The 12,768-nt window shown below is 38.0% G+C and overlaps 1 protein-coding gene across 5 annotated transcripts in view; it reads left to right on the forward strand.

Moving 5' to 3' along the window:
• The window catches only part of Sls (sallimus), a 94,665-nt gene that overhangs the window by 78,051 nt on the left and 3,846 nt on the right, over positions 1–12,768 (forward strand). For all 5 annotated transcript variants that reach the window (XM_074244853.1, XM_074244859.1, XM_074244855.1 and 2 more), the window contains 8 exons: positions 1,045–1,070; positions 1,139–8,687; positions 8,968–9,015; positions 9,088–9,201; positions 9,294–9,446; positions 9,608–10,576; positions 11,767–12,336; positions 12,418–12,687. In XM_074244853.1, coding sequence (XP_074100954.1) covers positions 1,045–1,070; positions 1,139–8,687; positions 8,968–9,015; positions 9,088–9,201; positions 9,294–9,446; positions 9,608–10,576; positions 11,767–12,336; positions 12,418–12,687 — 9,699 coding nt within the window. The remainder of the gene's footprint in view (positions 1–1,044; positions 1,071–1,138; positions 8,688–8,967; positions 9,016–9,087; positions 9,202–9,293; positions 9,447–9,607; positions 10,577–11,766; positions 12,337–12,417; positions 12,688–12,768) is intronic.

Genomic DNA, 12,768 nt, shown 5'->3' on the forward strand with positions numbered 1-12,768 from the left:
AGTTTAGAATTCCTCAAAAACCAGTACATGAAGAAAAGCCAGAAGAAATCAAACTCAAACCTTGGAAAAAACCCGATGACAAACCCGATGAAGAAACAAATGACAATGATTCAATAAAATTCAATCCACGTGAGTTTGAAGAAGTGATTGAAACAGTTGTTACTGAAAAAATAGAAGACTCTGTGAGTAAAAAGCCTAAGAAAATTACTAAAAAAAGGACAACTAAAAAACGTGGTGAGGAAAAGCCTGTAGTAACTGAAGAAATTACTCTTGAAGAAGAAGAAAAACTTCCTGTAACAACAATTATCTTTGAAGATGTACCTAAAGACCAGGTAGAAAACCTTAAACTCGAGAATTTAGATACTCCGAAATTGGCAAATCCTAAAGTTGTCGAAGAAACTCGTGAAGAAATAACGGTAACAGTCATGAAAACTGATGAAGGTAAGCCAACGAGAACTCGACGTAAGAAAGTAATCAAAAAAGATGGTGATAAAGAGAAAATTACTGAAATAGTTACTGTTGAAGAAGATGGTAAACCACCAATCACAAACATTATCGAAACAACTGAAGACACACAACAAGTACACACAAAACTTAAACACAAAAAGCCCACACAACCAAACGATGTCAAGTCGAGTCCAGAAGGTGAGCTTTACTTGTCACATTTTACTTATTACTATTACAATTACTATTACTTTACATTTTTATATGTTTATTCTATAAAATATATATTCTTTTACTTACACATTGTACAGCAATGTAAACAACAGTATTATTACATTCCTTTGTTGAATAAATTTATCATTGATACTAATAGAGTGATGTGAATATTTACTAATTTATCCGTAAGTCCCGTGCAAAAAATTGCTTCATTATGAATCTCATGCTTTAAAACAATAATGAGTTTATTATTTAAATATATATGAACTCATATTTGTTTTAAAATATAAATTTAAAGATGAAATTTATACAAAGACAAAAATGTTTTTGCACGGGACTCTGCAAATTTTATATCACATACTAATTGAATTCTTAATTATACAGGTATCACCGAGGAGTCCATCAAAGAGGTAAGAATCCTTATATTTGTATTTGAATGTTGAATTTATTCATCAACTCTCACTCAATTTGCTAACAGGATCTTATCGAGGAAGTAAAAGACACGAGACCCAGATCTACGGTTACTGTTGAGGAGGAAATCATCGAGATAGTTGAGACACCAACCCAGATAATAACTAAGAAGAAAACACCAAGTAAAAAAGGAAAGAAGAAAGAAATAGTCACGGAAGTCATCGAAAAAGCTAAAGAAGATTCAGTCTTTATGGAAGAGCAGCAGATCGTAGAAATAAAAGAAACTCCAGAGAAGAAAATCATTAAGAGAAGAACATCTATCATTCGAGACGATGGAGTTCCTGAGGAAGTCATCGAAGAGATCGTTATACTTAAGCCTAAGAAAGAAAAAGCCAAGCCAATTGTTGAAGAGCTTGAAACTGCAAGTGTCACGGGAGTCGAAGTTAGACAAGCGCCGGAAAAGGTGGTTAAGGTGGAGGAAGAAATAATTGAAACTGTCGAAACGCCTACTCAAAGGACTGTGAAGCGGAAAAAGAAGACCACCAAAGATCAGGTTGAACAAGTCGTTGAAGAAGTCATCATCAAACCAGTTGAAGAGCAGAAGATTATGGAAGAACAGAAGATTGTTGAGATTACAGAGACACCTACGAAAACAATCATCAGAAGAAAATCGATTGTTATTCGCGATGATAAAGTTCCTGAAGAAGTTATCGAAGAGATTGTTCTTAAAAAGCCACAGTTGGAAAAAGCGAAACCTGTTGTAGAAGAGTTGGATACTGCTAAAGCTACAAAGCCAAAAGTTCTCAAGGTTCCTGTTAAAAGTCAAGTCGACGAAACGAAGGAGACAACAGAAGAAATAGTATTAAAAAAGCCAACCAAAGAGAAAGCTAAACCTGTAGTGGATGAATTGGAAACTGTTAGCATAAGTGAAGTTGAAGTATTAGAAATTTTAGAAACACCAAAGACTCGGGTCACTAAAATGAGAAAACCAGCGAAGAAAGATAAACCTGAAGAGCTTGTTGAGCAAATTGTTCACAAATTGGATGAAGAAGCGACTTTGATGGAAGAGCAAAACATTGTTGAAGTTAAGGAAACCCCAACCAAGACAATAATCAGACGGAAATCTATTACCATCAAAGATGGAGTTCCTGAAGAAACTATTGAAGAAATAGTTATTCAAAAACCTAAGAAAGAACGCGCTCATTCGATTGTTGATGAGCTTGGCACTGTTACTATCAGAGAAGTTGATGTTCGTGAAGGTCCAGTGGAGGAAACTATCATAGAGACTGTAGAAACTCCATCTAAGATTGTTGTAAAGAAAAAGAGAAAGTCTATCAAGGAAGACAAGCCGGAAGAAATCATTCAAGAAGTAATTACCAAAACGAAGAAAGAGAAGAAAGTTATGGAAGACCAAAAGATTGTAGAAATTACTGAAACGCCGGAAAAGAAAATCATTAAAAGAAAAACGTCTGTTGTTCGCGACGATGGTGTTCCTGAAGAAACTATTGAAGAAATTGTTATCCACAAACCAGCTAGAGAAAAAGCAACTCCTATTATTGAGGAACTAGAAATGGCCAAGATTATAGAGGCTGAAATTCTTCAGGGTCCAGCAGAAAAAGAAGTGACTGTTATCGTAGAAACTCCAACTAAGAGAGTGGTCAAGACCAAGCAACCAGCGAAGAAAGATGAACCAGTAAAGGTTACTGAAGAAATAACTATGAAGCCGATGGAAGAGACTACTTTTATGGAAGAACAACAGATTGTTGCGATCACAGAAACTCCGTCGAAGAAGATAATCAAGAGAAAAATCCCTACCGTTGGAGAGGATCAAACATCAGAAGAAACTATTGAGGAGATTATTGTTTTGAAACCAACAGAAGTGAAAGCGAGAGCTATTATAGACGAGCTTGGTTGTGCAACAATCACCGAAACCGAAGTAATTGAAGTTGTAGAAACTCCTAAAACAAGAACAGTCAAGACAAGGAAAGCATCGATCAAGGATAAGCCAACTGAAATAATCGAACAGGTGACAATAAAGCCTGTTGAAGAAACAACATCTATGGAGGAACAACAAATAGTAGAAATCACTGAAACTCCAGAAAAGACTGTTATCAAGCGGAAAGTTGCCATTACGAGAGATGACCAAACACCTGAAGAAACTATTGAAGAGATTGTACTTCTAAAACCGAAGAAGGAGAAAGCTAAAACGGTAGTTGATGAACTTCAGACGGTTGAAGTTAGTGAAGTTGAGGTATTGGAAATTATTGAAACACCGAAGACTCGAGTTACTAAGGTGAAGAAACCAGCTAAAAAGGACGAACCTGTTGAAGTCGTAGAGAAAGTTGTTCACAAGCCTGAAGAAGAAGCAATTCTGATGGAAGAACAGCAAATTGTTGAGATCAAAGAAACTCCAACGAAAACTATTATCCGACGAAAATCTATTACGATAAAGGATGGAGTACCAGAAGAGACTATTGAAGACATTGTTTTACACAAACCGAAGAAAGAACGTGCTCATTCAATTGTTGATGAACTTGGTACCGTGACTATTACAGTTACAGATGTTCTCGAGGGTCCTGTAGAAGAAACTGTCATCGAAACTGTTGAAACGCCGGAAAAAATTGTTACAAAGAAGCGGAGAAAGTCTATCAAAGAGGACAAAGTGGCTGAAGTTGTAGAGGAAGTTGTGATAAAGCCGAAAGAAGAGCAAAAGATTATGGAGGACCAGAAGATTGTTGAAGTCATAGAAACAACCAAGAAGAAGGTTATTAAGAAAGTTAAAGCGGTTGTGAATGAAGATGGCATGCCGGAAGAAATCATTGAGGAAATTGTTATTCACAAACCTCAGAAAGAGAAAGCCACTAAAGATGTTGTACCCATTGAAAGTGTTGAAGTTAGTCAAGTAATTGTTCAAGAAGCTCCGGAAGAATTTGAAAAAGAAAAGAAACCGAAAGACAACAAAGCTGCTCCAGTAGAAAACAAGCCCGAAGAAGTTAAAGTTAGCAAGGTTAAGGTTCAAAAGGCTCCGAAGAAACCAGAAGAAAGTAAGACAGAAGAGGTTGAGAAAGTTGAGGAAACAGTAGAAGAAGTCACGCCTGAAAAACCTAAAAAGAAAAAGGCAGAAAAGGTTATCACACCTAAGGAAGGCTTGGAGACGACGGAAGTTGTCACTGGTGTTACGATTGAAGAACTTCCGGATGAAGAGAAACCGAAAGAAGAAGCAGCTGCTGAAATAGCTCCTGAAAAAGAAGAGAAACCAAAGATTTCAGAAGTTCCAGTTAGTAAAGCTGAGGAAAAACCGAAAAAGAAGAAAAAAGCTGAGAAAACAGTCACTTTCAATGAAAATCTTGTCACTACTGAAATTATTCCATCGAGAAGGGCTGAAGAGTTCCCTGAAGTAAAGCCTGAAGAACAGAAAGCGAAACCGGTAGAGGAAGAAAAAGTAAACGGTCATGTGCCTCAAGAAGTTGTCGAAGAAAAATTGGACGAAGAAACTACAGAAGTTAAAGAAAAGAAAGTTAAGAAAACCAAAAAGAAAAAACCAGTTAAAAAAGCGGATTGGGAAGAGTGGGTTGAGCCTGAGTATGAACGTCCAGTTTTAGAACCAATGCCGGAAAAGATTCAATGGGAGCCATCGAAGAAAAAAGAAGAAAAACCGGAAATAAAAATACCTCAGAAACTTGTGCCACAGAAAGTAGAAAGAGTTACGGCACACAAGGCAACAAAGCTTCAATTTTCAGAGGCGAAAGAAGAAGTTCAATTTGGAACGGTTAAATTAAAGAAAGCAAAACCTGTTGAAAGGAAGGAAGCCCCGAAAGTTGAATTGCCGAAATTTATGTTGAAGAGTCGTATTACGTTCCATGGAGATTATCCACCAGAATTGCAATACCCGGAACTGACAGAAATTGAACCAAATCCCGTTCAGTCTGGAATTCTCTCACGGAATATTGAGGAAGGGTTAAAGGTTATCAAGAAAAAAATGAAGAAGATCAAATTATCGGAAAAAGAAGTTGTAGAGTTAGAAAAGTTAGATAAAGAATTTGAAGAATTGAAAAAGGTTCCACTTGAAAAAATTGAGGATAAATCAATTTATGAAAGGCCAGCGAAGAAACCGAAAGAAGAAGAAGAGAAGCCTAAACCGTTGGTTATTGGTAAAGGTAAAGTTCCTGAAAAACCTGAAGAAGTTTCAGAACAAATAAAATTAAAGAAAGTTCCAGAAAAGAAATTAGAGGAGGTAGAAGAACAACCGAAAAAGCCTAAGAAAGAACAACCAGAAGAAAAGCCCAAAGAGAAAAAAGAAAGAAAACCATCAGTTAAATTGGAACATGAAGACTTCAAGCCATTGGACTTTGAAAGGCCTGAATTGGAAAAATATGTTCCAGAAGAGCCAGAACGTCCTGAAGAGCCTACACCTGAGGTTGAAGTAAAACCTCCGCCCAAGAAACCAAAGAAAAAGCCAGATCAAGAAATTGAACAGGTACCAATTGTTCCAGGTGTTCCAAAACCACCGGAACCTGAAGAACAGCCAGAGGTCAAATTCCGTATACCCGAAAGACCAAAACCTGAGGAAGAACCAGAGAAGATAACGCTCAAAGGTTGGAAAAAGGGTGAACCCGAAGAAGAAGGTGTTGAAGAGCTTCCTCAACTGGAAATTAAGCCGCAACCAAGTCCTCCAAAACCAGAAGAAGAGGTCGAAGAAAAGGTTCCAGAAAAAGAAAAACCTAAAAAGAAAAAGAAGAAACCAGTGAAGAAAGAAAAAGAAGCATGGGAAGAGTGGGTTGAACCCGAGTATGAACGTCCTGTTCTAGAGCCGATGCCTGAAAAGATAGAATGGGAACCATCTAAGAGAAGGAAAGAAAGTATACCTATGCATCTGGAAAAACCATTAGTTGCAGAAGTGTCGGCTCCGGAACCAATTCCCGAGGAAGTAGCCACGTTTAAAAGAAAGCCCAAGAAAGAGCCTGAAGAAGTTGCTGAGGAGATAGTTGTCATAAAACCACAGAAGAAAGAGATTGAAGTTACTGAAGATGTAACAGAAGAAGTGACGTTAAAGAAGGTACCGAAAAAAGAACCGGTTGTTGAAGAAGCAGCTGATGAGATAATTGTTAAAAAGCCTGTTCCTACAGAAGTAGTCGAAGAAGTTACTGAAGATATGACTATTACCAAAAAATTGAAGTATAAGCCAAAACCAAAAATAGAAGAGGTTTCAGAGGAGATAGTGATAAAAAAACCGGTTCCTGAAGAGGAAGAAAAAGTTGAAGAAGTCACAGAAGAAGTGACACTCAAAACGAAGCCTAAGAAGAAGCCTACAGTTGAGGAAGCCCCTGCAGAAATCACTATCAAAAAGCCGGTACCAAAGGAAGAAGAAAAACCAACAGAAGAGGTCAATCAAGAAATAGTTATTCCTAAAAAACCAGAGCCAAAAACAGAAGAAGCAGCTGATGAAATGACCATTAAGAAACCTGCACCTCAAGAAGTTGAAAAGGTTGTTAAAGAAGTTAAAGAAGAAGTTACAATTAAGAAGAAAACAAAAACAAAAAAGAAACCGAAGAAAGCAGATTGGGAAGAATGGGTTGAGCCTGAATATGAGCGACCGGTTTTAGAACCAATGCCAGAGAAAATTGAATGGGAGTCATCCAAGAAGAGAAAAGAAAGTATACCTATGCATTTGGAAAAACCATCAGTTGCGGAAATTTCGACTCCGGAACCAGTTCCAGAAGAAGTAGCCACATTTAAACGTAAGCCCAAAAAAGAACCTGAAGAAGTCTCCGAGGAAGTAGTTGTTATAAAACCTCAGAAGAAAGAGATTCAAGTTACAGAAGATGTTACGGAAGAAGTTACATTGAAGAAGGTACCGAAAAAAGAACCAGTTGTTGAAGAAGCAGCTGATGAAGTGACAATTAAGAAACCTGTTGTTGAAAAACCAAAAGAACAACCGGAAGACGTTAGTGAAGAAGTTACGTTGAAGAAGAAACCAAAGAAGAAACCAGTAACTGAAGAAGCTGCTGATGAAGTAACAATAAAGAAACCTGTTGTTGAAAAACCAAAAGAACAACCGGAAGACGTTAGTGAAGAAGTTACGTTGAAGAAGAAACCAAAGAAGAAACCAGTAACTGAAGAAGCTGCTGATGAAGTAACAATAAAGAAACCTGTCGTTAAAAAACCTGAAGAACAACCAGAAGATGTTACTGAAGAAATTACGTTAAAGAAGAAACCAAAAAAGAAACCAGTTACTGAAGAAGCTGCTGATGAAGTAACAATCAAGAAGTCTGTTATTGAAAAACCCGAAGAACAACCAGAAGATGTTACTGAAGAAATTACGTTGAAAAAGAAACCAAAAAAGAAACCAGTTACTGAAGAAGCTGCTGATGAAGTTACAATAAAGAAACCTGTCGTTAAAAAACCTGAAGAACAACCAGAAGATGTTACTGAAGAAATTACGTTAAAGAAGAAACCAAAAAAGAAACCAGTTACTGAAGAAGCTGCTGATGAAGTAACAATCAAGAAGCCTGTTATTGAAAAACCCGAAGAACAACCAGAAGATGTTACTGAAGAAATTACGTTGAAAAAGAAACCAAAAAAGAAACCAGTTACTGAAGAAGCTGCTGATGAAGTTACAATAAAGAAACCTGTCGTTAAGAAACCTGAAGAACAACCAGAAGATGTTACTGAAGAAATAACGTTGAAGAAGAAACCAAAGAAGAAACCAGTAACTGAAGAAGCTGCTGATGAAGTTACAATAAAGAAGCCTGTGGTACAACCGGAGGAAGACATCACTGAAGAAGTGACTTTGAAGAAGAAACCAAAGAAGAAAGAGCCAGTAATCGAGGATGCTGAAGATACTGAAATAACAATAAAGAAAAAACCAAAAGCCAAGGCCCAAGTCACTGAGACAGAAGACGTTTCGACAGACATAAAATTGAAGAGAAAAGTTTCTAAAACAACTGTCGACGAAGCTGCAGCTGAATTAGTCATTGAAAAAACCGAGGAGGTTGTCGAAGAAGGCCCGGAAGAAGTAGTAGAAGAAGTTGTAGAAGAATTCACGATCAAACGCAAACCACCAAAGAAAGCTCCTAAGCTGATAGAAGAAATATGCGAAGACGTAACACTTCGGAAGCTCAGACCCAAGAAAAAGCGTCCAGATATCAAAGAAATTACCGAAACAGAAGTAGTGACCTTCCGGCCTCGATCGACAAAGACTAAAGAAGACGTTGAACAAGAATTCAAAATATCTCTTAACACCTATGAGGAGGAAGATATCTCAATGTCTGGTAAAGTTCGTCTTAAGCCTAAGAAACGCGCTCCAACGTACCATGAAGAAGGTGGAGAGGAAACTATCCGCATTATTCAAGGTCCCGAAGACGATGGTCAACCAATTGTTGAGGAAATAATTTATGATTCGGAAGAAGAGTACAGTATCAGCGAATTGGAAACAGATCAATATAATCTACCTCTCAGGAAGAAAAAGAAGCCTCGTCCATACTCTGTCGAGCAAATTGACGAGGATGATGTCAGGGTTAAGTTAAAGAAAGAGCGAAAGTATTCTGTAGAAGAAACTGATGAATCATTGGCACTGAAATTGAAATCCAAACGACGTACATCAACGTTTGAAGAAGGTTCGGAAATATTTTGTTTTTATATTTATCTGCTTGCATACAGTCAACTGCTTCAAGCTTTATTGAGACTCATATCTTAAGGTAACATTAAAATAAACAGGGTAGTATAAAAGTGAGTACATCTAACCTAATAATCCTCCATGATCTAATTATTTCAATAGAAAGATAGACCGGCATAAGCGACTGACACTGATGCTTTTAATATCAATGCTTTAAATTAAGAAATTAAATTTTTTTAATTGGCATTTGTTTGATAATGTTCGTTTTTAATCATTCGCAGAAGAAGCCAGTCTCAGTATCACTCGAGAAGGTGACATCTATGAAGAAGGTAATTACTAGAAAATTTAAAAGCTACTTACCCTTTTAAATGAGAGACTTTATCTGAGCGATATTCTTGTAGATGAAGGAGATTACAGTGTCCACGATGGCGCTACAATGTTCTCCATTTGCTCATACGTTGCGGAAACTGACGAAGCCATTAATCTGGTGGAAGGAGAAAGAGTTTATGTTATTGGTAACTAAATAATTATTCTTTCAAGATAATGTTTTGATATTATATAATAAGTAGCAAGTCTTCTAATGGAAATGTTGTATTCAAATTTTTAGAGCACACCAATACTGACTGGTGGTTTGTTAAGAAACATTTGACCCAAGAAAAAGGATGGGTACCGGCTCAATATCTTCTCGATGAAGAACATTACACTATTTATCTGCAAAGGAAGCTTCATGAGAAAATCGATAAACTTCCTGTCTTTGAGAGTAAGTGATCATAGATAAAGTTATTATTATTTCAATGGCAAAATTGCGCGATTCATACGGTAGCAAAGTTTTTTTTATCAAAAATTTAATGAGCATTTTGAGTTGTGCACTTTTGGATTTTTGAAACTTACACAGATATTCTAAGTCACTCTATTTTCTAGAACCTGGACCAGGTGACGAATCATCAGCGCCGAGGTTCGTCAAAAAACTCCAACCAATCCACACCCCTGATGGTTACACAGTTCAATTTGAGTGTCAAGTTGAAGGATTACCAAGACCGCAGATCACTTGGTTCAGACAAACAGCAATAATAAAACCTTCTCCCGACTTCCAAATCTACTATGACGAGGACAACGTTGCAACGCTTATCATCAGAGAAGTATTCCCAGAAGACGCTGGAATGTTCACGTGTGTAGCTAAGAACGCAGCTGGATTCGCTTCAAGTACAACAGAACTTACTGTAGAAGCTCCACTCTCTGATCACGGCTCCGACATGACAGGTCACTCGCGCAAGAGTTTATCCCGCGAATCATCATTAGCCGACATTCTCGAAGGAATACCACCAACATTCTCCCGCAAACCTAAAGCAAAATGCGTTGACGAAAACACCGACGTCATTCTGGAGTGCCGATTGGTGGCTGTGCCTGAGCCCGAGATTATTTGGTACTATGAAGATACCAAGATCATCAGCAAAGACAATGTTGTCGTTGCTACAGAGAGTGATATGCACATGTACTGCAGCGTCATGAAGATCAAGAAGGTTACGAAGAAGCAGGAAGGACGATACAAAGTCGTTGCAAAGAATCGAGAAGGTGAAGCGTCTATTGAGATTCCACTGAAGGTAAAGACTGGCGCCCAAGAACCACCAGAAATTTTGGAGCCTCTGAAACCATTCGTCGTTCGTGAAGGAGAAACAGTAGTTCTGTCTACGCAGATCGTTGGAACTCCAGCTCCAAAGATCACGTGGTTGAAGGACGGTAAACCTCTTAAAGGATTAACTCCGACCAAAGATGGTGACGTCAATACTTTGACAATTATTCAGCCAAAACTTTCCGATAAAGGAGAGTATTCTTGCGTCGCCACCAATGATCTGGGTACTGCAGAAACTAAAGCTACTCTTACTGTAGAAGGTAAAGCTATTTTTTTACTTTCCACTAATGTCACTGGTGATAAAATGCTATATAAAAAAAATTTACAGCCAAAATCCTCTAAAGGTGCTTTCTCTGGATAGGATCCTCATTAAAGGTGCTACTTCTTCTAATCTCTATCATGCGTACTTATTCTCTGAAAGTAAAGTAGGAGAATATTGTAACGAATCTTTAACGAATGTATCCTGTCAACGAAAGCACTCTTAGAAGGATTCGTCTGTAATCGCTAATGCTTTTGGCTTTGCTAACATTTATTGCAGTTTCTAAACCCGCCTGTGAGGGAACACATTGTGGCACCATTTCAGAAGCAACAAGCAAAAATGCCTGTTCAGGATCCAACTGCGGAACCGCTAGCAATTCCATCCATGATCCTAATCCTAAATCATGCTGTGATGGTTCTCACTGTGGAACAATTACAGACACTTCTTGCAAAAACGGTTGCTGTTCTGGATCACATTATGGCACAGTCAGTGATTCCGTAAATTGCGGCTCTAAACCTTATTGTGATGGTTCCCACTGTGGAACAGTCACTGATGGTTCTTACAAGAAAGGTTGCTGTTCTGGATCACATTGTGGCACAATCAGTGGCTCCAAGCCGTGCTGTGATGGTTCCCACTGTGGAACAGTCACTGATGGTTCTTGCAAGAAAGGTTGCTGTTCTGGATCACACTGTGGTACGATCAGCAATTCAGCCACTAACTCCTATCCCTCTTCCGATTCTAAGATATGCAGTGATGGCATTCACTGTGGCACTATCACAGACGTTTCTTGCAAAGATGGTTGTTGTTCTGGCTCTCATTGTGGTACAATCAGTGAATTGATTGCTGAAGCCATCCCTATTGTTGATCCCAAACCACGATCAAACGATAATAATGACAACTCAGAATCTAACTGTGACACAATTTATAATTCTACCTTCGATCCTAACACATCCTCCTACGATTCTGATAGCGATACGCTTTCGGGAGCGGTTAAACCTACTTATGAAGTAGACAGAAAAGCTTATTGTAAATTCTGCTGCCGAACAGTCTGTACAAGGACTTGCGTCACTAAACAAACGCTTTTGATTGAGCAAACAATTAACACTTCATCGGTTATTACAATAGAAGGTAATAGTCGCCTGTATTTAATACCGAAGAATTTTTATTAATCATAAAATGTCGAAATTTTAGAAACGCCCAGTGGCGCTCCAGAGCCACCACTCTTCACGCAACGATTCCAAGAACTTACAATTCCTGAAAAAGAAACATTCAAATTAGTCGCCAAAGTTACTGGCAATCCTGTACCAGAAGTAACATGGCTGAGAAACAACAAGCCATTAGGAAAGTCTCCTAACATTAAAGAAACTTACGACGGTGAGAACATCACTCTAGAAATCAAAAACGCAGACTCTGAAGTTGACTCCGGAGATTACAAATGCACTGCAAGCAACCCAGTTGGAAAGGCATCACATGGTGCTAAAGTCACTGTCGACGTTCCCAGAGTGACGTTTACCAAGAAACTTCCCGAAGAATTGTCTGTTGATGAGTACAGAGTACTTGAACTAACTTGCGAAACATCACACACAATGTCAACGACTTGGTGGTACAATGACAAAGAAATCAGTGGCATGGATCACCGTGAAGTTATCGAAGAAGGCCGTGTTCATAAGCTTGTTATAAAGAAGACAAGCGTCACTGACGAGGGTACTTATAAATGCACTGTCAAGAACCAAAGTACTACTTGTACTGTTCAAGTCAAACGTAAGCATAATTTTGTACTACTTTTTTTTTTATTTTTACGATAGTTTGGGAAGTTCATATTAATGTTTACTCGTTTTACAGCCACCAAGCCAGAATTTGTCAAGAAACTACAGGACTTTGAGGTGATTGAGAAAGAGGTTGCTATTCTGGAAGTTGAAATCACTTCGCAAACTGCTGACGTCATTTGGAAGAAGGATGGCGAGCCTTTGAAACCTCGTGATGATAAGATTGAGTTCGTAAAAGATGGATCAGTTAGAAAATTGCTTATCAGAAGTACTTCTGTGCATGACGAAGGCGAATACAGCTGCACTCTGCTGGACGAAGAATGTTCTGCAGAAGTTACTGTTGTCGGTAAGTTGAATGATAATATTCTCAAGTAAAATTTCTGGCAATTAATTGTATTTTAATATTAATGATTAACTACTAATTAAT

Source organism: Cotesia typhae, unplaced genomic scaffold (genome assembly GCF_013202065.1).
Source record: "Cotesia typhae breed Kobodo isofemale line unplaced genomic scaffold, CoteBio_Ctyphae contig_44, whole genome shotgun sequence".
NCBI classification, from domain to species: domain Eukaryota; kingdom Metazoa; phylum Arthropoda; class Insecta; order Hymenoptera; family Braconidae; genus Cotesia; species Cotesia typhae.